Source organism: Acartia tonsa, chromosome 3, assembly GCF_053477335.1.
Source record: "Acartia tonsa isolate MP-2025a chromosome 3, ASM5347733v1, whole genome shotgun sequence".
Taxonomy (NCBI): Eukaryota; Metazoa; Arthropoda; class Copepoda; order Calanoida; family Acartiidae; genus Acartia; species Acartia tonsa.
Genome location: NC_137262.1, coordinates 35,610,413 through 35,635,392, shown reverse-complemented (window position 1 = coordinate 35,635,392; position 24,980 = coordinate 35,610,413). Strand labels below are relative to the sequence as shown.

The window sequence follows — 24,980 nt, the reverse complement described above, 5'->3', positions numbered from 1 at the left end:
GTCGGTTCATTTGTCTCTGACAGATAGCTCCTACCGGTAATTTAGGCATGATTAAAATAAAACATAGCACGACGATTTTTGCCACTGTTATGTAGAACTAGAAAAGTCCTCACGTCCATTTTTAGAGTAAATCACTTTGTTATATTGTCGATCTTAGATTTTTTTGTGTTTTCATCCTCTATTTATTTTTAGGACAAAGGCTGGGCGAATCCTGATTTCTGGGCGTTCCTCGGGTCCCGCGCCATGGTCGGCATCGGCGAGGCCAGCTACTCAACCATTGCGCCCACCATCATCTCAGACATGTTTGTTGACGACGCTCGCAGCAAAGCCCTAGCAGTCTTCTACTTTGCCATCCCGGTAGGCAGCGGTCTAGGCTATATGGTCAGCAGTCACACAGCCGCAGCGCTGGGCGGCTGGCAGTGGGGCCTGAGGGCCACGCCCATTCTCGGTGTTGTGGCGGTTATTTTTATTGTGTTCCTGATGGAGGACCCGCCACGTGGTGAAAGCGAGGGACATGGCAACCTACAGGCAAAGACATACAGGGTGAGTAAAATAAATATAAATATTTAGGTACTTGCTTACATGTGGTAGACTGGAGCACCGAAAACCCCCCCCCCCCGCTTAGTTTTGACAAAAATCAAAAATAAGGGGGGGGTAGTTTTTTAATGTCTGGAAAACGGCAAGGAGGAAAAGTGCAGGGAAAGGCAAAGACTTTTTGTTCAAAACCCCCCCCTTAATTTTCTTCAAAATTAAGGGGGGGGGTTAAAAACTACCCCCCCCCCCCTTATTTTTTATTTTTGTCAAAACTAAGCGGGGGGTTAAAAAACTACCCCCCCCTTATTTTTGATTTTTGTCAAAACTAAGCGGGGGGGGGGGTTTCGGTGCTCCGGTCTTCACATGTAAGCAAGCACCAATATTTATATGTATCCTAGTTATATCATGGAGTAAGGTTTTCATTGTCTTTAGCTTAAAATATAGATATCAATTGAACTGTTTGATTTATCTTTTATATTTCTTTAATTAAGCTAAATGCTTCATTACATTAAGTAAGTTGAGATTCATTATAAAATAAAATATAAAGTAAATAAAAAATATTCTCAAAGCTTACTAGATATTACTTCATATACTTTCATGTACAGTACACCCAAAATAAATATTTTTTTCTGTTGTCTGTACTTAAACTATGTTATAAAATGTTAAACTTTTAAATTAAATACTTCAGTAGGTATTTAGCCAAGAAATTTGCTACAGTTTAGCCATTTTGTTTTTAACAGAAAACTTCTTCAGAATGAAGTAAGCAAGGTGAAGTGGTTATGAATAATAAGGATAAATCATCAGTACAAAGGGGGGGGGGGCGAAAGTGACACTTTTTGAAACCAAAACTAAAAGTCAAAGGTACTCAACTAAAAAAAGAGTTACAGGTCTGAGATTTGCATGGCAGTTGCTTTATAGGAGTACAATATGGAACTGTGAAAAAACGGCGGCGCAACCGCCTAAAACCGCCCAGAAAAGGCAAAAAAAATTCGGCGGGAAACGGCGGTTTTCGGCGGTTGCGCCGCCGTTTCTTCACAGTTCCATATTGTACTCCTATAAAGCAACTGCCATGCAAAATCTCAGACCTGTAACTCTTTTTTTAGTTGAGTACCTTTGACAAAAAGTGTCACTTTCGCCCCCCCCCCCTTTGAAAACTAAAATATGATTATAAGGACAAAAACACTAAGGATGTATGATAATCATGTTAAAAATCCAAAATAAAAATCTTCATACCATATCTCTTTACAGGAAGACCTTGTAAGCCTGGGCAAGAACAAGACCTTCATGATCTCAACGCTGGCCTTCACCTGTGTCACCTTCTGCACCGGAGCCCTTTCCTGGTGGGGTCCTGTCTTCATTGAGAAGGCTCTCTACACTGTTCCTGAAGAGCATAGGTAATTTTTAGTGTTTCTATGTCATTTGTTTTTTTTTCAGTTGCCCCGAATCCGATTAATTTTTGCTGGTTTAAAACCAGCGTTGATTCGCACTAAAAAAAGGAACAATTTTAGGTTTCCAAAAGAAATTGCACCTGGTAAATGTTTAATTCTCCTTACATAGCTAAAACTAATAGAAAATTAGCCAATATATAGTTTGTGTCAATTGTACCGTTCTATTACACTTGCGGAGAATCTGGACTAAAAATCTAGGTAGCTTTCATTGATACAACACAAGAAATATTAAAAATCTTATATTATAAAACCAATTATAAAGCATTTTAATGAGTTTTGTTTATGCCAGTGGAATCAGAAAAATCAGACTTGTAACTTGTATAGCTTCTGAGAATATCTTACTTCTGTTAATTGACGTGGATAGAAAGACGGCCCAATCCTAGTACTAAAACTCTGGGATGGAGGGGACTTTGGGCTTTTAGTTACACTCAGGGAGTAAGGGAGGGGACAATGGGCAATTAATTCAATATAAGAGTTATCAAAGAAAGGGCATGAAATCCAGTTTAATCCAATAAATTTGTAGGAAATTATGAAGGAATTGTTAATTGAATAATAGATTTCCATAGCGTCATGAAAAGTGAAATCACAACTTGTCTTTGATGAAATATATTGAGGTTTTTTGGTGTGATTTTTATATCAAAAGATTATTGGACCCGGCCAGCTGCTAGCAAGAATATGACTGCCCCTTTTTATTCTGTTTATTTCCCTTGCCCCTTGCCCCCACCTCCCTTCTCCCTTCTCCCCGTCTGCTACATTCCAAACTAACACAACGAGTGTTTATTTCCCTTCCCCCCACTTCCCTTATCCCTTCTCCCCGTCTGCAATATTCAAAACATACATAACGAGTAGCGGCATTCTATGCGCAAGTCCCCAAACTCAGTCAGAAACTGCTAAATTCTTGCACATTCCCTTTAAGCCAGTCCCCAAAGTATAAGACTCCTAAAAATTGAATATTCGATCCATTGTCCCCTCCCTTACTCCCTGGTTACACTAGCCCCAAAATTTTTATGATAATTTTTCTTATTGGTCAACTTAACAACTTTACATAGAGACAAATTTTGATAGTTGTTTCATTAAATTGAGTCTTCAAACGTTTTAACTAATAATTGTTATCTACAGAATGAGTATATTTGTGTATTGGGATGTACATCATTTTATTGGCCATTGTCTTATCCCTTCAGATCTCTGACTAAAACTAAAATTTTTGACTTCAGGATGATCAATATTGAGAGTGTGGCCTTTATCTTCGGCGCAGTCACCATGGCCAGTGGTATTGTGGGCGTTCCTCTTGGCATGTTCCTCTCCACCAAACTTAAGGTAATAAAAACAGTAAAAGATAAAAGGTAAATCGGAGGCCCGATTTTGTTCAGTTATTACTCAAAGATTTTTCACAGTTTCACAATATTTACTAAAATGTTCAAAACAAAGATATTGTTGAAATCAATGATCAATTACACTTTTACAAGCAGTATTTAAGACTTAGTGGTTATTTGCAATTGTACTGTTTTAACTTGTCACCATTTAAAGAACATTAAACTGTAATACTGTTTCCAAACTTTTCAACCAATAATTTTGAACTACACAGAGGTCACTCACCATTTTGAATGAGCATTAATTTATCGTCCATTGTCTTATCCCTAAAGATTCCTGGATAATATTACAACAGACACTCTTAGGACAAATGCAGTAAATGTAATGTTTAAATATTAATGGTTATAAGAGACCCTATGAGAATGAATGAGAAAATAATATTGTTGCCTAAAAATTGTGTTTGCCTATTATTAAAAGTTAAACCAGAAATAACCAGACGACCGCTACGCTTTTACATTTCCTTGTCTCGTCTATTTTAAGAATAAGTAAGATGCTTTACAAAACTACCAAATAATAGATTAGCTAAATAAGAATGTTATTCTAAATTTAAATTCCTATTCCATTGAACAAGTAACTATTCTAAAAATAAGAAAACCTTTCTGGCAGCTAAAGGGATAAGAGAATGGCCGGTAAATTGATGTACATTGTACATCCCCTATGATTACAATTACCCTTTCTGTAGATTACAATTAAAGGTTAAAACGTTTGGATACCAACTTAATGAACCTACCAATTCAATAAAGTCCCCAAAGTTGTTAAGTCATCAAAAAAGAAAACGTTATTATAAAACTCTGGGGACCAGTTTAATAGAAAGGCCCATTGTCCACTCTCTTTCTGTGAAAAATGTCCAACTTAATTATCTAATATAATGTTGTAATACATCAACACTAAACTTGCCAGACATTTTGGTGTTGATGTGGAGTGTGAATCCTATTTTAATGTAAATCCGACCAAATAAAAACAACAAGAGACAGCTAACTAACTTTCTATTGTTGTGGTTATATTCAGGGAGGGAGAGGACATTGGGCTTTTAATTACACAAGTTCCCAAAGTTTTATATTAACGTTTTCTTTATCTTTGGCTGAACAACTTTGTTGACTTGTACTAAATTTTGATTGGTTGGTTTACTAAGTTGAGTTTCCAAACATTTCAAACACTAATTGTAGGTAATCTACAGATGGGGTAATTTTGTGAATCATATCCCTCCACATCCCTAAGTGTGAATCCTATTTTAATCCAACCAAATAAAAGAAGAGACAGCTAACCAACTTTGTATTGCATTGTTGTGTTTATATACAGAGGCCTATTATTTATATCATGACAAGGACAATTCTGATCATTTAGTAGCCCAGCAGTAAAAGTCAATAAAAAATAAGTGACTGTTAAAAACTTCCTATTGTTGTGATTTGGTTTTGGTATTTCAGGGGCGAACAATTTTAGGCCAAGAAAAAAAATCAGATCGAGATATCCTAAATCTCAATCTTGTGTACATCTATGTTTCTTGTTAATTTTTTTAAATATTTATCATAGGGAACCTTTTTATTGCTTAGTATGCATTTTTGTTTTTTTCACAAAACTTTTTATTACCTTATCATAAAACACAAAAAAGTCTAGCATTTTCTATCAATAAATATCCCTTTTGTAGTCAGGGATCTAAAGGGATAAGACAATGGCCGATAAATTGACGTAGATCCCCAATGATGACACACAAATTTACCACCTCTGTAGATTAAAATTATTTGTTGAAACCTTTGAACTCTCAACTTATTGAATCAACCAATCAAAATTCACCAAAGTCCCCAAAGTTATTATACAACTTTGGGGACTAGTGTAATAAATAGCCCACTGTCCTCTCTCTCTCTCTCTGTTTCGTAGTAGCGTAACTACTATTTAACTAAGGTTTTAATAGCTGGAATAAATAGCTTACTATATGATATCTTGTTGATTTTGTTGGCTAATTTCAAAACCTAATTAGGTTTAATTTCACTCAATATGCCTCAAGATTCTCAAAACTAATTCTTATTGCCGTGCTACTTTTATATAGAATTAGAGGCCCTTATTTATACTAATGGTTTTATCATACATATTAACATAGGTATAAAGTTTATTTATGCAATTTGAAAAGTTTAAAGCCTAATTGTTTTGATTTTAGTAAATGCACATTGCTTGCCTGTAATATTTCAACCAACAAAATATTCCTCAAACGTTTCACAACATTTGCAAATATGTATTCCCAAAATAGAATTTTTGCAGAAATATAGAAAACGTTTTCTATGCAATTTAATGTTTTACCACCTTATATAAACTGCAAGATTATGTTATTTTGTTGGTTTATGTTATTTGGGGAAAATGAATAAAAAGTAAGTTAAGTTTATTTAAGTTTGAGAGGTAATAGATAAAAAAAATAGTTTTTAAGTCATGGTACACGTCAAATTTTAAATTATTTTTGTTTTTAATATCTTTCAAAAATTATATTTTGTTATTTTTTTAGGAAAGATTAAAAGAAGGGAAGCATATTTTTAGCATTTATTCGCTTATTAAGAAAGTTTGCTTAAAACTCCACGTGAGCACAATGGGGCTAGAAATCATAATAATGTCAATACTAATACTATGTCTGTAGTGAACCAAGAATTAAAGTTGTCTTTACTTTATCCCATTTTGAATTGCATTAATATTGGCAAATAACTTTTGCAAAACGGGCTTCATAATCTTAGGTTTATTCAAGAACTACCACTTGCGTCATAACTTATTTTTTTAACTAAATATGCTAAAAAATAGGTATTAATTTGGCCTATATCGCGTAATGATAAATGGTCCTACTACTGCTGTGTCGGGTGCGTTAAAATAATAGGGGAAGAACCTGGCCAAAAAGCTGGCCCATTCTTTCAGATATTTCAATCAAATGGTCGAGGTTTTGTGATTTTCAAATCTTTTATGTATTTCATTATTCAATAATATTAAGATAGTTTGTCAAGTCTCCTTTTAGTTGATTACAAAGGAATAGATATTGTAAGCCTAGATCCAAAATTAAATAATTGGACCAATAGAAACACCTTTTAGAAACAGTCCGACCATGTTATTGTTTAGAATATGTACACATGTTGGTACGGAAGGACTGTTATTTTTCATTTTATTCCCCTAATAAGTCTGATTTGAATTGTGAATTATTGTGTCTTGATTGGCCATTTAGGGTAAGAAATCTATTAAAATTGTTAATTTATTATAACTTAAATATTAATAGCCAAAATAGATTTCTGTTCCAGTGATAAATCTAAAAGTGACTGTATGTATTTTTTTATGACAAACTAGAATTTAGCATTTTTGTAGGAGACAGAAATGAGGAAAACTTAAGTGATGTAATTAGATTGTTTTCATCATGCTTAATTACACCTGCATAGCATTACTTTTCATTCAACAAATAAACAAGCATGACAACATCCATGAAAGTGAAGCTTTGGAATGGTAGGACAAACGAACATGAACACTTGTAGAGTGTCAGAATTGAATATGCAAAATATTTACAAGAATACATTGATATTTTTCTGACTTGAAAATTGAGATAATTCGCTCATAACATTTTTCTTTGTTGTAATAGGAATCAGTATTCTAAAAATCAGATAATAGTTTAATTATTAATTATATCACATAAAATAATTCTGTTAACAAAGAATCAACATGTTGAAATTGGACGTACCGTTTTATACTAAAATTTTTAAAATAAAAAAAATTCTATGATAATAATGCCAAACCATTTTAAAGCTAGGTAAATTACGTTAAAACATTAAAAAGAGCGATAAATTAATTTTTGATTTTTAAAAATTACATTAATTTTGCCAAAACTAGGACCTGCGACCATAGTATGTATGGACTCTTATCTTCAAAGGTATAGAAAGGCCGAGCAGAAAAATAGCATAAAACCATCCCTAGGCTTAAATCTTTGAATAATAAAGCTTAAAACCAGCCGGTGAGTTATAAGAAGCTTCCCTAAAATATGCTACCCATTCAGTTCTGTAATTGTATTTATCAAATCTTTATCTTCAGACAAAAAAACCTTACTACGTTATATAAAAGGATATGCATTATAAAAAGTATGGTTCTGTGTTTAACGAGTTTAACAATTTTGCAGGTGAAGTATCCCCGTGCTGACCCCATCATCTGTGGCGTAGGAATCCTTGTTTCCGCTGTCTTTCTCACCCTGGGCATCATCAACTGTAGGAGCAATATCATTCTCGCCTTTGTTCTACTCTTCATTGGTGAAATAGGTAAGATTATCATTTTAAAAGTATTTCATTTTTAAAAACTAAGGTTTTCTACAATTATTTTCTTAAGTATGTCAGTCCCTAACAGTTGCTATGGTTGCTAAAAAAGTACATACATAATTAAAACTAATTCAGAGATAAACCTATACAAGTTTTAAAATCATTTTTAATATGTTTACGAAACGGATTTCCGCTGGATTAAAACGAGTTTTGGCCAGTACTGAAGAAAGGGGGGGGGGGGGTAAAATGTGGTGACTCGTGCCACGACATACCAGCAATTTTATTTTGGGTGCTACTCCCTTAGTTTTAGAGATAATTGGATAAAATCTTTTGGGCTGGGTCAGTAATTACCCCAACTAGAGGTATCTTTAAAAAAAAACGGCGGCGGGACCACCGCTCCCGCCGCCCGCCGCCGTTTTCCGCCGCCACCAAAAAATTTTTTTTTTTTGCATTTCTCGCCGAATTAGGCAATTTGGAATCATTTGAGATCATGTTATTTTTTTCAAAAATTTTTCCCCTTACAAGCAACCCTGCGGGGGGACTTTGTCATTTTTTTCAAATTCTCGTATATCAAGGTATATCTTAAATACAGTACTTCTCCTGTGATTTTGAAGATATTGAAACAAAATCTTTTTAGGTTGGTAAGTAAAAAATATTTGAATTAAGAAAACGGCGGCGGGACCGCCGCTCCCGCCGTCCGCCGCCGTTTTCCGCCGCCAACAAAAAAAATTTTTTTTTTGCATTTCTCGCCGAATTAGGCAATTTGGAATCATTTGAGACCATGTTATTTTTTTCAAAAATTTTTCCCCTTACAAGCAACCCTGCGGGGGGACTTAAGTCATTTTTTTCAAATTCTCGTATATCAAGGTATATCTTAAATACAGTACTTCTCCTGTGATTTTGAAGATATTGAAACAAAATTTTTTTTAGGTTGGTAAGTAAAAAATATTTGAATTAAGAAAACGGCGGCGGGACCGCCGCTCCGCCGTCCGCCGCCGTTTTACGCCGCCAACAAAAAAAATTTTTTTTTTGCATTTCTCGCAAATATTTATTACTGACCCATCAAAAAAGATTTTGTTCCAATATCTTCAAAAGCACAGGAGAAGTACTGAATTTAAGATATACCTTGATATACGAGAATTTGAAAAGCAGGGCTGCTTGTAAGGGGAAAAATTTTTGAAAAAAATAACATGGTCTCAAATGATTCCAAATTGCCTAATTCGGCGAGAAATGCAAAAAAAAAATTTTTTGTTGGCGGCGTAAAACGGCGGCGGACAGCGGGAGCGGCGGTCCCGCCGCCGTTTTCTTAATTCATATATTTTTTACTTACCAACCTAAAAAGATTTTGTTTCAATATCTTCAAAATCACAGGAGAAGTACTGTATTTAAGATATACCTTGATATACGAGAATTTGAAAAAAATGACAAAGTCCCCCCGCAGGGTTGCTTGTAAGGGGAAAAATTTTTGAAAAAAATAACATGATCTCAAATGATTCCAAATTGCCTAATTCGGCGAGAAATGCAAAAAAAAAAAATTTTTGGTGGCGGCGGAAAACGGCGGCGGGCGGCGGGAGCGGCGGTCCCGCCGCCGTTTTTTTTGAAAGATACCTCTAGTTGGGGTAGTTACTGACCCAGCCCAAAAGATTTTATCCAATTATCTCTAAAACTAAGGGAGTAGCACCCAAAATAAAATTGCTGGTATGTCGTGGCACGAGTCACCACATTTTACCCCCCCCCCCCCTTTTTGTTTCTTATCGTATTATTACACGAAAAATATATTAAGTCTGGTTTTTCGCTAGGGCTTTCAGAACCTCCAAGCCAGCAAAATTCATCTTATAATTTTAATTATTCTATCCATTTAAAACGTTCTTCAATACGATGTAATAAGTAACTTTTTTATTCAATTTTTTTTAGCCCTGAATCTGAATTGGAGCATCGTGGCTGACATGTTGCTGTACGTGGTTGTACCTACCTGTCGAAGCACGGCGGAGGCGGGACAAATCCTGTTCAGTCACGCTTTCGGCGATGCCGGCTCCCCGTACCTTATTGGAGTGGTAAGTGTACATACATGTTACTTTTAATACCGTCCCAGTAACATAGATATATTTATTATTACTTTCATGTTACACCAAATTTTCATGTTCTCTATTAAAGTAAAACTTACAACGGGCTAAAATAACGATATCTTCCATCCAGCACCTTTATTTCCTCCCCTCCTACTGTATGAAATAACTGACCAATAAATGAATCACATGTTTTGTAAAGCAAAGTTTTACAATAACGATTTTGTATTGGTGCTTAAAAACTTTAGGCCACAAATATTGTGAAATTGCGATTGGCTAGTTCAAACTAGCAATGTCATTGTCCAAACTTTTAATTTGATAAGGGATAATTTTGTTTATCATTATAGAGGATTAATATTAATTTAACTTCTTATCCTAAAAGATCCCTTTGGGTTTATTTATTTAGAAATAGTCTATGCTTATTCTTAATCAAAAATTACATAAATTCATTCTTGCGCATTTTTTGAGTAAATGACGTGGGGGAAATCTAAATTAGGTTTTCTAAGAATGATGTCTCACGTCAGAGAGACAACTAGAATGGAGAGAAAATTAGATAATTACATTTATATTAACAATTTCCAAAAAAAACACTTTTTGTGCAAATGAATATCAAATTAAGGGGAAAAAATTCATATAAGACTAAATTGTGTTAAAGACACTACTTTCTACTTTTTATCTGAGAGAGAGGGGACAATGGGTTGTTTATTACACTCGTCCCCAAAGTTTTACCATAAAGTTTTCTTATTCGTTGGCTTAACAACTTTGGGGACTTTAGGAAATTTTGATTGGTTGGTTCAATAACTTTCGTTTTAACCACTAATTGTAATCTACATTGGGGATGCCATTGTCTTCCCCTTTTGATCACTGACTATTTTTATTATTTTTAGATCATGGATGGTCTGGTGAAGTTCCTGGACCATTCTGGCGAGCTGTGCCAGTCCAGCGAGGACATGATCAATTCTCTGGTTGTCAACAATAGTACTGAGAGCAGCCCCACAGGGTTACACAACGCCACAGCTGCCCAGTTGGTGACGTCAGAACCTATTGGGAATGTTTCTCCCATTTATGAATACGCTTCTTGTGCTGAGGTATGAATAGTTATTTATCGCATAGTTTTATATACAGCTTTTTGCGGATATCAAAATGAAAACTTGAGATTAAAACCATTTTTTTGGGGCCGGGATAACAAAACTAGAAGGGATTAATTTTATTATTTAAATAAAATTTTAACATTCGTGGAAAATTATCTAATATGATGCTATACATGATTTATTAGTATGGCTGAGAACTGGTTCTAATTTTGCGGACACTAATCGGTTTGAAAGCCAAACTGAATAAAATACTTTCATATAGAGACTGATTATTAAATTAATCTTTGAAGTGTAATTTTATGTCTTTGAAAGCTAAATTGGAGAGATGATTGAGGCATTGATCTAATCGTATCAAACGCGTTCTCAAAGTAAAAATAAAAACAGTTTTAGAAATATCATTTATATACAGAGCGCAAGAAAAAATCATATTAACATTTATGGATATTTTCATTTGAGGATTATTTTTTCAATTTTGATATGACATTATAAAAGCAAAGTTTAGGTATTCTATGTTGTTAATATATTCCTATATATTTTTTAGGTTGAATACTCATCTATGTTATACTCACTGCTAACAAACTCAGGGGTTGAAATCCTTGGCGGAGTTCTGTTCTTCATCAGCGCTATTTTCATCATCAAAGATAAACTTCTCTGTGAAAAAGAATGTAATGGTGAGTAGTAGAAAGGAAATAGTAGCGATGCTGTGAGTATTGGTGCAAAAAATGGGGACATGATTCCAATGACGTCATATTTTTCTTTCCCGAAAAAGGGAAGGGGGGAAGAAAATCTCTTCAAAAGAGATGGGGAAAACCCCCTTTTCTCCCATCTCTTTTTTTTTCTTTCCCCATTCCCTTTTTCGGGAAAGAAAAATATGACGTCACTGGAATCATGTCCCCATTTTTTGCACCAATACTCACAGCATCAATAGTAGCTTTTGCAATATGGCGTAAAGTTGTGAGTAGGATTCCAGTCAAATGCGCTTATTAGGTCAAACTGTTTTATGCGTTTGGAAAACTTTAAGAACAGTTAGACTTAATAAGCGCATTTGACTGGAAGCTTGCTTACGAGTCACAATTATATTATTATGCAATATTATTGATAAGGATATGGCAACTGCCAAAAATCACCTTTCCTTTGACTTTTTAGTCCCCTAAAAATGATCATAATTGAGTTATCATTATATATTAGGTTTTCTTTTTACCATTTTTTACAATAGTAGATATAAATCAAGTAAATTATGCAGTTTTAAATTGAACTAACATTAGTTGGAGAGAAAATGATTTTGTCTTCTGTTGCTAAATCCCTGATCCTTTCCAAAAAATATCTAAATCAATTTAAAAACTTTTAACAGAGTTAAACGACATACAGAAAGAAAGTAAAATTATTTAGATGTTGTACTAGCAAAACTTTCTAAATCAATTTTTGTTGCTGTTTGAAGAGATAAATAGCAGAGCTTGCCTATTGCTTTTAAAACATGCTTGATTAGGCTGGTATTAATTAAACGTTGTTAAGTGTTGATAAATATTTTTTTCACTCATAAAAGGTAGTTACAGCTTTGAATCTTCATATTTAAAATGATTTTTGTAGTAATTTAAAAATGTAACTCCTTTTTACTTGCAGAGATGGCAATCCGATTTGGCTACCAATTTTTGTACAAAAACAATGAAATCAAAATTCGCTAAAATTTGGATATTTTGCATTGATTAATTCGGTATCCGCATCCGTCTCGGATAGATCCGCCAATATTTGAAAATCCGAATATGTGCATAGTGCCTTGGATTGCCATCCCTGCTTTTAAATTGCACCTTTTTTATTTTTTTTAAAACTTATTTTCTTATCAGGAACCTCTGAAGTGAGTGGCGAGGTTAAGATGATGTTACCAAAAGCCTCACCAGAGGAAAGTTTAGGTACAGCACATTTTTTTTGTTTGTGTGTCAAGTGCACTTCTTTTAAAAGGATGACAATCTATGAATGAAAACTTTTTGGATCAAATGGAAAGAAACGAAGTAGCGGGTTTCGCCGTATTTTCACAATTGCTTTTAATAGGTTATTTAAGGTTAGGTTAGGTTAGGTTAGGTTTGTTAAATGTTAATGATTGCTTAGTGTTAGGAAATTTGTCCTGCAGGGTTAGAACCCCTCCCCCCGCCGGGGTAGAAATAAGAGAAAAGCTACGCTGAAAATACAACGAAACCCGCTACTTCGTTTTTTTTCCATGATCCAACTTTTTTCCTCATTAGATATTTTGTTAAAATTGATTGACCTTTTTCGTGAATTGTCCCTAAATATTACTTGGGTAGGTAATAAAATGATTGGAAATCGTCGATGGAATTATCCCTTTATTTCTGATATATTTGGATTTTTTGTTTTTAGTTTAATCTGTTCTAATACATTGATTAAGAAAGTATTATTGTTTGTGTAAAATTATTTTATTAAGCTTGTAAGAATGACTTAAGTAAAACTTTACTTTAGAAGAATTGTTGATTTACATAATCATTTTCAAATGTTGGAATGCTGACTCGTTAGATTAGAGACGAGGTAAAAGAGTATCTTTGCCAAGGCCAGGGATAAGTTTTATGAAAAATTAAATGGTATAATTTTGCAGACAAATACTGAGGTACAAATTAAGTCAAGTATAGTCAGAAACGAAGGTGACTTTGAACTGTAAATTATACTGGTACCCAAAGATTTTTTAAAAACGTTCTCATATTTGTTAACTTAAGAACTTTAATTAAATCTTGACAGGGTGATATAAACTAGAAATTAAGAAAACTAATTTGTACTATCTTATTTACTGGCAGATTTTAAAACTTCAGGAATAGAATTGGGAGAAAAAAAATATTTTTTAAACATTCCAGAAAACTTATCCTTATTCTTGAAACAAGTAGAGTTGACGCAGTAAAATTCACATTTTTAGTTTCACATTTCACTTTTTAAAATATTTAATTAAGTTATTTAGGAGATTTTTAAAGCTAATTTTGTAATTTTTAGTGTACATTGTATCATATTCAATCACTTATTATTGTTTAGCTTTGGCTTACCTAGTAGGTACCTAAATTGAAATAAGAACACATATTTTTAAGCTATTTTGAAGAAAAAAACATAAAATATTAGTAAAGTAGAAAGGTCAAATTTGCAATATTTTGTATTATTTAAATTTGCAAAATGCTTTCTAAAACTACATTGTAATATTTTGATTTGCATGTTTTTGTGAATTCAGATATTGTTAATTAAAACCTTTAATAAGCAAATCGATATTAGTTCTTTTATCATATCTAATTATGGACAGTTTTTGTAGATATTAAAGTGAAAATTTTTAGAATTTTAAAACTGGTTTTATTGGCCTCGAAGGCCAAAGGTCCGGATTATTTTAATATTTTTCATTCATTTTCGTGGAAAATTGTTGGATACGATACATATTTTTTCAGTTTGACTCTGAACCGGTTTTAATCCAGCGGAAGTTAATCTGATACGAGCCCTACTGGAATTAAAATACTTTTATTCACATAGTATTGAAAGGGGGGGGGGGATGCATAGTGCCTAAACGGCATCCATATCAAAGTGCCATTTGAACACATTCAACTCAACATGTTTATCCAGTATTAGATCCCATCTAAAAAGTAGAACGTCATACAAATTTTAATTTAATTATCTATTTTAGGAGACGAGATGCCTTCTGAAGATGAAAGTGCCCCCGAACTTACAAAAGATTCCAGAGCAACAACCCCAGTCTAAAAAAAGAATCCTTGAAAACCTGACAAAAAAATCCTCGAATGTTTGAAGAAAAAATCTTTATGAATTAGTAAACAATTCATTACAAATTCTTGCTGTTAAAATAAATTGAAAATTATGACACTAAAAATTGGTCAAAAATAATAACATCATTGGTCTTATATCCAATTTCTTACATTCATACCTATCAAAATAATTTAAATTTTGCATTGATAAACTTACATAGTTGAATTTAAACCTCTTCAAAAAAACAATTACCCAATCTATAGAAAAGAAGTGGGTCATAAAATCAATAACTTCTTCACTTAGGAATTTAAATGCAAGTTCACTACAAAATTCTTTAAAAGATTGAAAATTGCAATTTATAAATATAAAATTGAACAAATTTTGAATGTTCTTTTGACAAAATTTTCATTTTTAGTGCATTTGCATTAAAAACCTACATGACCATAGTTAAAATTAATATGCATTCGTCTACCTAATTGCTCTAACTAAGACTTGCCCCAAATTTTTGAATACCCTTATCAAGTTACATTTCTAAATCTTTACAAATAACAATAATGTAATTATATTTAGGCAATGAATTAGATTTCTTAGGCTTTTCTACTAAACTCATTTTTAATTAAGCAAACTTATAGTTAATTAAAATTTGAGTTGCATTTAGTGCATTTAAACTTGAATAAGTTTTAAAAATATCGACTTGAAAATCATATTTTTTGGCTATAAACAACAAAAATGGCTTTCACAATAACAGCATGATGACTATTTTGTTGGTGCCTAATAGATTGCTATTTATTGTAATCAAAAATTATATATGTTAGATGGTATTCTTGTAATCAAACTTGTTAAATGCACTTCATGCAACTATCCCTTTTATCATAAAAAAACGATTTGTATAGGTACGAAAATTAAATCTTATTTTAATTTCATTTTATTACTTTTCTCTGGTTGCTATGCCTTTCACAAAGTCATATCAAATCAGGGGTGTATATTCTACATGGGATCCCCTGCTCAGGTTTTTCCATTTCCCCCCCTCCTCGGTGAAAAAAAAAACTAAAAAAATGTGTGGTAGGAGGGATAAAATAAATAAAATATAGAGTTCTTTAAATATTTTTCCATTTTCCCCCCTACTTGGTGAGAAAAAAGTAGGGGGAGAAAAAAAATAAAAAAATTTGTAGCAGGGGAAAAAAATAAATCTTGTGCAGAATATACACCCCTGTACCAAATATACAAATAAAAATAAGGACCTCAATCTCTCAAAGATGTCGCTGTTGAAAAAAATCAAAATTAAAAATTTATTACGGAAACCATTTGGTCTTTTGTCAGAAAAGAAGCTGTATGTTAGAAAGCTAAAATGGCTGTTATTTCTTAATTTTGGTGATTTACAATTATCAGAACCTAAAATATCAATCTTAAATTTATTTGAAAATGTACTTCATTGACTGTAAATTGTTTGTTATTGTTAATAATTTAAGTTTGATATTTTTGGTTCAAATTAAACATGTCCCCGGTTATCTGAAACTTGAGCTTCATTCAGAACATTGTTTTAGTAGCGTAGCTACTCTATAATTCAAAAAGTGTGCTTGTACACTATATATAAAAAAAAGACTCCTCATTCATTATATTATTTATTCGGTCAGTCGGTAATGTTCTGACGGTCAATTCAATTCTGTAGAATAAATTTTTTGTCTTTAATTCTTAAAAAGCTATGCTGCTTATGGATGTTGCCATCCTTACTAAGGTCTAATTCTTCCTTTTTGTATGTAATTGATGTTTAAAAAATGTTAGGTTTGAAATTTTTACTTTCCCACGTTATTATTGATTTTAGAAGTTGTATTAAGTAGTCTTGTTAGCTTGTGTAATAGATTCAGTTTCTTATAGGTATTTATATTTAGTTAATATTCAAGTGATATTATTTGTCTAACTTTTTAAATAGTATGACTATTGAATAAGACTAAAAAGATAAGATTATTTCCAATATCGCTTCGAAATCGATTATTATTCGTTGGATTAGAACCGATTCTCAGCCATACTGAACAAGGGGGGGGGAAGTTTTGACACTTTCGCTTACTCTGTGATTATTGGGCTAGGTATTAAAGTTAGACTATAGGTTATTTGGGATAAAAGTTTACTTTTGGTTAGTACTTCACGGATTTTTAATCATTTTTTGGATAGCCCTACCCCCTAGCCCCCCGGGGCTCAAAATCCCCCTAAAAATGAACCTAACCTTAATTTTCTCAGGAACCATTTGACCAAAAGTGATGATTTCTTAAACTTAAGCTTTTATGCTTATAAACTAACTTCTGATTTAGAAGTCACCCCCCTGCCACCAATCCCTAGCCCTCCGGGGCTCAAAAAAACCCTAAAAATGAACCTAACCTTAATTTTCTCAGGAACCATTTGACCAACAGAGATGATTTCTTAAACTTAAGCTTTTATGGTTATAAACTAACTTCTAGTTTAGAAGTCACCCCCCTGCCGCCAACCCCTAGCCCTCCGGGGCTCAAAAAAACCCTAAAAATGAACCTAAACTTAATTTTCTCAGGAACCATTTGACCAACAGAGATGATTTCTTAAACTTAAGCTTGTATGCTTATAAACTAACTTCTTGGTTAGAAGTCACCCCCCTGCCGCCAACCCCTTGCCCTCCGGGGCTGAAAAAAAACCTAAAAATGAACCTAACCTTAATTTTCTCAGGAACCATTTGACCAACAGAGATGATTTCTTAAACTTAAGCTTTTATGCTTATAAACTAACTTCTGATTTAGAAGTCACCCCCCTGCCACCAACCCCTAGCCCTCCGGGGCTCAAAAAAACCCTCAAAATGAACCTAACCTTAATTTTCTCAGGAACCATTTGACCAACAGAGATGATTTCTTAAACTTAAGCTTTTATGCTTATAAACTAACTTCTAGTTTACAAGTCAGCCCCCTGCCACCAACCCCTAGCCCTCCGGGACTCAAAAAAACTCTAAAAATGAACCTAACCTTAATTTTCTCAGGAACAATTTTACCAATAGAGATGATTTCTTAAACTTAAGCTTTTATGCTTATAAACTAAGTTTAAGTTTAGAAGTCGCCCCCTGCCGCCAACCACTAGCCCCCCGGGGCTCAAAAAACCCTAAAAATGAACCTAACCTTAATTTTCTCAGGAACCATTTGACCAGCAGAGATGATTTCTTAAACTTAAGCTTTTATGCTTATAAACTAACTTCTTGTTTAGAAGTCAACCCCCTGCCGCCAACCCCTTGCCCTCCGGGGCTCAAAAAAACCCTAAAAATGAACCTAACCTTAATTTTCTCAGGAACCATTTGACCAACAGAGATGATTTCTTAAAAATATACTTTTATGCTTATAAATTGAGTTTAAGTTAAGAAGTCACCCCCTTGCCGCCAACCCCTAGCCCCCCGGGGCTCAAAAAACCCTAAAAATGAACCTAACCTTAATTTTCTCAGGAACTATTTGTCCAATAGAGATGATTTCTTAAACTTAAGCTTTTATGCTTATGAACTAAGTTTAAGTTTAGAAATAGCCCCCCTGCCGCCAACCCCTTGCCCCCCGGGGCTCAAAAAAAACCCAAAAATGAACCTAACTTTAATTAAAATTTCTTATTTGAAGAGTTAGAGGTACACTTATTGAACCAAATATGCTTCTTTTTGGATGTTATTGACATATCTGCTGAACAAAAATATAATCAGCCTACAGGTTCAGGTGCTGCAGGCCTCCAGGTCCACTCAGGAGACAGGTAAAAATTTAAATTTCTTATTTGAAGGTTTAGAGGTACACTTATTAAACCAAATATGCATCTTTTTGGATGTTATTGACATATCTCCTGAAAAAAATTAGAATCGGCCTCCAGGTTCAGGTGCTGCAGGCCTCCAGGTCCACTCTCGACAGGTGAAAATTAAAATTTCTTATTTAAAGAGTTAGAGGTACACTTATTAAACCAAATATGCTTCTTTTTGGATGTTATTGACATATCTGCTGAAAAAATTAGAATCGGCCTCCAGGTTCAGGTGAATATCTAAAATGGTTAGTTTGAAATTTAGAGGAAAGGTATTTAAATAGAATAAGGTTAAAGTAAATAATATAGTCAAATTTATTGTTTACGGCTTCAATATGTGTTCCCGACAGGCTCCAGGAGCCTTCTCAACAGGTACAAATCCTTATGTGTAATGTTTGAATTAAGATGAAAGGTTACTAAATAGAAATGAAAAATATGTACAACAAGAAACTTAATCAAGGTATAAAAAATCTAAAGTTATCCTATATGATAGCTACTTATCTCCAGTGAGCAATATTGTCGCCATTTTAGAACTCTGAAAAAAATACCTTGCAGATTAAATTATTTGTTAAAAAATACAAAAAATACAACTTACTTAGGGTGGGTCGATTTCGGAATTTCATATTAGTAAACCTTCAAATAAGAAATTTAAATTTTTTCCTGTCTCCAGCACCTGAACCTGGAGGCCGATTATATTTTTGTTCAGCAGATATGTCAATAACATCCAAATAGAAGCATATTTGGTTCAATAAGTGTACCTCTAACTCTTCAAATAAGAAATTTAAATTAAAGTTAGGTTCATTTTTGGGGTTTTTTTTAGCCCCGGGGGGCAAGGGGTTGGCAGCAGGGGGGCTATTTCTAAACTTAAACTTAGTTCATAAGCATAAAAGCTTAAGTTTAAGAAATCATCTCTATTGGACAAATAGTTCCTGAGAAAATTAAGGTTAGGTTCATTTTTAGGGTTTTTTGAGCCCCGGGGGGCTAGGGGTTGGCGGCAAGGGGGTGACTTCTTAACTTAAACTCAATTTATAAGCATAAAAGCATAAGTTTAAGAAATCATCTCTGTTGGTCAAATGGTTCCTGAGAAAATTAAGGTTATGTTCATTTTTAGGTTTTTTTTGAGCCCTGGAGGGCAAGGGGTTGGCGGCAGGGGGGTGACTTCTAAACAAGAAGTTAGTTAATAAGCATAAAAGCTTAAGTTTAAGAAATCATCTCTGTTGGTCAAATGGTTCCTGAGAAAATTAAGGTTAGGTTCATTTTTAGGGTTTTTTTGAGCCCCGGAGGGCTAGGGGTTGGCGGCAGGGGGGCGACTTCTAAACTTAAACTTTGTTTAAAAGCATAAAAGCTTAAGTTTAAGAAATCATCTCTATTGGTAAAATGGTTCCTGAGAAAATTAAGGTTAGGTTCATTTTTAGAGTTTTTTTGAGCCCCGGAGGGCTAGGGTTTGGTGGCAGGGGGCTGACTTGTAAACTAGAAGTTAGTTTATAAGCATAAAAGCTTAAGTTTAAGAAATCATCTCTGTTGGTCTAATGGTTCCTGAGAAAATTAAGGTTAGGTTCATTTTTAGGGGTTTTTTGAGCCCCGGAGGGCTAGGGGTTGGTGGCAGGGGGGTGACTTCTAAATCAGAAGTTAGTTTAAAAGCATAAAAGCTTAAGTTTAAGAAATCATCTCTATTGGTCAAATGGTTCCTGAGAAAATTTAGGTTAGGTTCATTTTTATGGTTTTTTTGAGCCCCGGAGGGCTAGGGGTTGGCGGCAGGGGTGTGACTTCTAAACTAGAAGTTAGTTTATAAGCATAAAAGCTTAAGTTTAAGAAATCATCTCTGTTGGTCAAATGGTTCCTGAGAAAATTAAGGTTAGGTTCATTTTTAGGGTTTTTTTGAGCCCCGGAGGGCTAGGGGTTGGTGGCAGGGGGGTGACTTCTAAATCAGAAGTTAGTTTATAAGCATAAAAGCTTAAGTTTAAGAAATCATCTCTGTTGGTCAAATGGTTCCTGAGAAAATAAAGGTTAGGTTCATTTTTAGGTTTTTTTTGAGCCCCGGAGGGCAAGGGGTTGGCGGCAGGGGGGTGACTTCTAAACAAGAACTTAGTTTATAAGCATAAAAGCTAAAGTTTAAGAAATCATCTCTGTTGGTCAAATGGTTCCTGAGAAAATTAAGGTTAGGTTCATTTTTAGGGTTTTTTTTAGCCCCGGAGGGCTAGGGGTTGGCGGCAGGGGGGTGACTTCTAAACTAGAAGTTAGTTTATAAGCATAAAAGCTTAAGTTTAAGAAATCATCACTTTTGGTCAAATGGTTCCTGAGAAAATTAAGGTTAGGTTCATTTTTAGGGGGATTTTGAGCCCCGGGGGGCTAGGGGGTGGGGTTTTCCAAAAGATAATTAAAAATCCGTGAAGTACTAACCAAAAGTAAACTTTTATCCCAAATAACCTATAGTCTAACTTTAATACCTAGCCCAATAATCACGGAGTAAGCGAAAGTGTCAAAACTTCCCCCCCCCCTTATTTAAAGCACCGTATTTTATCCAGTTTATACGAATATAAAAACCGGTAATAATCTTATAATTGTACATTTTATATCCACAGAAAGCTGTTTATAATACGATGCGATAAATAACTATTAAACAATCCATGTTGAAAGCATTTTAGAATCTTAAAATCAAAGCCAAAGAGTTGAAGATTTGAAAATATTTTTAATGAACCTTTTTTAAAGTCTCTCAAAAGATCTATTTAAACTGTTAATTGCTCAATTTGAGTATTTTTCATTATTTTTATGATAGATTATACGCTTTTAGTTTTTTAAGGATAAAAAACGTCAACATTGTCCATTTTTTTTCTCCCTTAACCAGAAATTTTGACCAATGACAATAAAATCCCATTATTCTAGGTGATTTTAATTATTTGATAATTTAATAAATACTTTTATTATGTAATAGTTTTGCTATGTATTCTGTATATAATGATTATAAACCACCATAAAACAAATTTGTCTATTTAAATATTAAAAACAACTGATTTCATGTTGAATGTGATAGTGATTATTGTAGAATTTTTAATAAATGTTTCATTTTATGTAATGTCGATTATTTATTTTTATAATTCTTTTTTCAGATATTAAAATGTTTCTTGTCTAAGGGTTCATGAAATTTTTGCGTATATTAGCCTTTTTAAAAAAATGTCTTGGAGCCATTGTCAGAAAAACAGTTCTAAAAAAATATTGGGGTTGTATATATGTCTATCTAAAACAAGGATGTCTTATGGGGGGGGGGGGGGGGGTAAAGGTTTGATTACCCTTTCCCTCCATTAAAATTATAGACACTATGGAATAAAGCCTATTTTTCAACTTTAAAGCTAAGTTATTAACAACAAAACAGAAAGAAAGGAGAGCTTCGCGCCATTGTACTCCGGAATAAGGTTTAACCAACAAGCAAAATAAATCTAAAATAATATTTTGGGGGCAAATGGAGAGGTCGTCAATTTTACGATGTGTTGCCCCCCAACGACAGCTGAAATAACGTATAGGTTTCGTGATTTTTATTAATTAATTTCGTTGTTAATATAAGCTCCATTGAACTCCCTAACAAAACTTTAATTATCCCCCTTTATTGAGATTATTTACCCCCAAACCCCTTAAAAAAAAGCTTCAACGTGTTTTGAAAGAACAGAAATATATTTTTAATTTAATAAAGGCACAAGTTTTCATAAAACTAATCATATGGTCTTGGGTCCAATACTTAGGGATAAGGAACCACTATCCAATAAATATGAAAGTCTAGATACTCAATCCCTTAATTGGGACAATTGGAAAAACCTTGTAGGAATAATCTGAACACATTATTAGAAACTGTACCTACCCATTAAAGTACGAAAGGAAAGTTGTACTTTCATTTTTTAATACTATTAATAATTCAGCTTTAAATAGTTGAATTCCTATGGATAAATCTATGCATTACAAAAATTTTAACCCAAATCAGTCGCTTTTATTATTAGTTTGAATAAATGACTAAAATGAGTATCAACTAAATTCTTCGCCTGTCTAGTTATTTTATCTGTCTTGCGGTAAAGGGTAATACACATATTCTCTGTCTATTATATATGCATGTATTTTAGAAGACGTAGTATAAATTTGTACGATGTACATGTATTTGCTAGCAGTGAATTGTGTATACTATTATCATCTCAGTTTGTTGCTAACCACCGCTGTGCAAAGACGTGGAACGAAGTTTCTCAGTATCTTTGCTATCAGAAATTAAAATGACGTTTAAAGTTTTTAAGTTCATTTAAATGTGAAAATGATTTTGTCATTGCTTTTTTTCTATTTCGTACTGTTTTTTAGTGAATGATTTATATTTTATATATTATGAAGAAAAAAAAAGTAAAAACCAGTTTAAATAATTTATTGGTTTTAAAAAGTACATATATCCTTCTATACTTATAGGTGCGGTGTCTATCTTTATGACACTAAAGTTTTTTTTTGAATTTTGCCGTGCTTTTCAACAAAGCATCCTACTACTTTATTGTATCTGCCACTCTTTGGTCATATTCGTTATTTTCTTATTTAAAATTAACGTAATGTCTATCAGTGTGTGTGTATAGAAGAATCTCGCAAACCTTTGGACTGATAATAGTTCTCCTTTACAATAAATCTTCTAATAGTTCCAGGAAAGGTTTTTTTCTTATTAAAACTTAAATTTTAATGGGGGGGGGGGATGGTCTATCCCCCCTTCCACATCAAGTGCCCCTAGTGGCTTCTAAGGGCGTACCCACATATTTCAAGCAAAGCAGAAACGATTGTACTTCTAAAAAGGAGTGGTTCAAGAAGAGACCTCTCGTAATCAAAGATAAAACTAAAAAGCTGAAAAGAGATTTTACAAGATACACTTGAAATAAATAATATCTACCATATTTGATAAAGCAACAGGATAAAGCATATGTCCTCTAAGATCTCGTAAATTGCAGGTCAGTTTGTGTCACAATTTTCAGGGAAGTTTGCCTTGGGTTATTTAGTATTTTCTCGTTTGTGCGGTTAGGTAGGGGAGTGGTTTTCAATAATCCTCCCTCAATTATTATTCTTTCCATTTCAAAATTCTATTAAACAAAGGAGGTTGGGGACGTAGCCATTTCTGAGTATCTATGTATATATGTATCAATTTTTTGCTGTCTGCCTTTTTATTATTTTTCACAACTAAAAGCCATTTTCTTTGATGTTATTTTTAAGCTGTGTTAATATACCTTGATTGCGAGATTTGTACAAGAATGGCCGTTCCCTCTATACAAATATTAGTAATTAAGTTATACAAATATATTCTAGAAGCTTGATAAGAATATAATAATAATAATGATGTGAAGATGATTTTCTTATCATTATTTTCTGTACTCAGTTTATCTTAATTTTCCAGAGATATAGAGAGGTGACAATGGGCTGTTTATTACACTAGTCCCCAAAGTATTTCAATAACGTTTTCTTATTCGTTGGCTTAACAACTTTGGGGACTTTTACTGAAGTTTGATTGGTTAGTTTATTAGGTTGAGTGTTCAAAATTTTCAACCACTTATTTTAATCTACAGAAGGATTAATTTTGTATGTCATCATTTGGGATGTACATCAATTTATTTGGTCATTGTCTTATACCTTTAGATCCCTGTAATTTTCATTGTTTTAACTATTTATAAACAATCACGTTTATTTCAGAACAATTTTGGCAATAAGTGGCGCAGCAACTATAAGCTGTAAACAGAAATTTTATTTGAAAAGGCTTGAGTCTGGTTAGCCCGTGTGTACCAATCGATACATTATTACTTGGATGTTGTACCTGATTTCAAACTGACCAATAAATGAGGTCCATATAAAAAAGCTATATTGATAACAAATTTTCCCTTGTCCACGTATATCTCCACGTATATCATATATCCATTTGTGTAGCAGCCTAGGTGGCTTGTATGTGCGTGATAGTCTTAGTTAAAATCATCGCTTCATATCATGATTGATATAATATGAGGTGAAGATGCAATGCATATTCTAGGGTTAATTTGGATTGCGGATTTGGATTCGGGGTCTAAAAATTGGGTGGATTTCGGATTTGAAATCGGATTTTCAACCCAAGCATATACAAAGCAAACCATATAAAAACATTCAAAAAATTCTGAAATTTCCAAAAAAAAAATGCAATTATCATTAATACATCACGGTAATAGGACAATGGACGATAATTTGATGTACATCCTCACCTCAATGATAACCATTGATTTAAGCCAGTGAGATTATTTTATGGATACCATGATAATTTACAGACCAATGTCTCTCCCTCCCTCCCTGATGTTTTAAGCTGTTTTCTGAAATTAGTTTGCAATTTACCGAAAGTTGAAAGAGTCCGTATTGAAATTAGCCTGTATCACCAAAAAATTTTATTGTAAACAAGATTTTATACAATACAGATAGGTCCGTCTGTCTGTAATGGTTAGCTCTAAATGTCAATATAGGAAAGTTAGAAATGTCCTATCGATTTAAAACTAAGAACGATGATTCCTAAAACACTGAAGGTCCAGGGGTAGTTTTTCAACTTTTGAAATTGCCCCTTAAAAAAAATACTCCCCCCCCCCCTTTAAAAAAAAACGTTTTATATTTGATTCTTTTTGAAACTAAAATCGAAATGGGAGGGTTGACTTAACCCCAACTTCTTTCTCTCATGTGCCTCTTATGGCGTAA

The 24,980-nt window shown here is 33.4% G+C and overlaps 1 protein-coding gene across 6 annotated transcripts in view; it reads left to right on the top strand.

The window, feature by feature from the left end:
• Nucleotides 1–21,346, top strand: part of LOC145314015 (protein spinster-like) — a 44,402-nt gene extending 23,056 nt beyond the window's left edge. The window contains exons 5-14 of one of the 6 annotated variants that reach the window (XM_080153739.1): nucleotides 193–543; nucleotides 1,783–1,928; nucleotides 3,197–3,299; nucleotides 7,480–7,615; nucleotides 9,527–9,666; nucleotides 10,563–10,763; nucleotides 11,308–11,437; nucleotides 12,608–12,673; nucleotides 14,425–14,650; nucleotides 21,162–21,346. In XM_080153739.1, the coding sequence (XP_080009865.1) occupies nucleotides 193–543; nucleotides 1,783–1,928; nucleotides 3,197–3,299; nucleotides 7,480–7,615; nucleotides 9,527–9,666; nucleotides 10,563–10,763; nucleotides 11,308–11,437; nucleotides 12,608–12,673; nucleotides 14,425–14,498 (1,347 nt within the window). In that variant the 3' untranslated portion in view covers nucleotides 14,499–14,650; nucleotides 21,162–21,346. Of the gene's footprint in view, nucleotides 1–192; nucleotides 544–1,782; nucleotides 1,929–3,196; nucleotides 3,300–7,479; nucleotides 7,616–9,526; nucleotides 9,667–10,562; nucleotides 10,764–11,307; nucleotides 11,438–12,607; nucleotides 12,674–14,424; nucleotides 14,772–14,916; nucleotides 15,019–21,123 lie in introns of those variants that run through there. The other 5 variants (XM_080153738.1, XM_080153741.1, XM_080153740.1 and 2 more) reach the window with 5 other exon arrangements.
• Nucleotides 21,347–24,980: the final 3,634 nt, after the last annotated feature.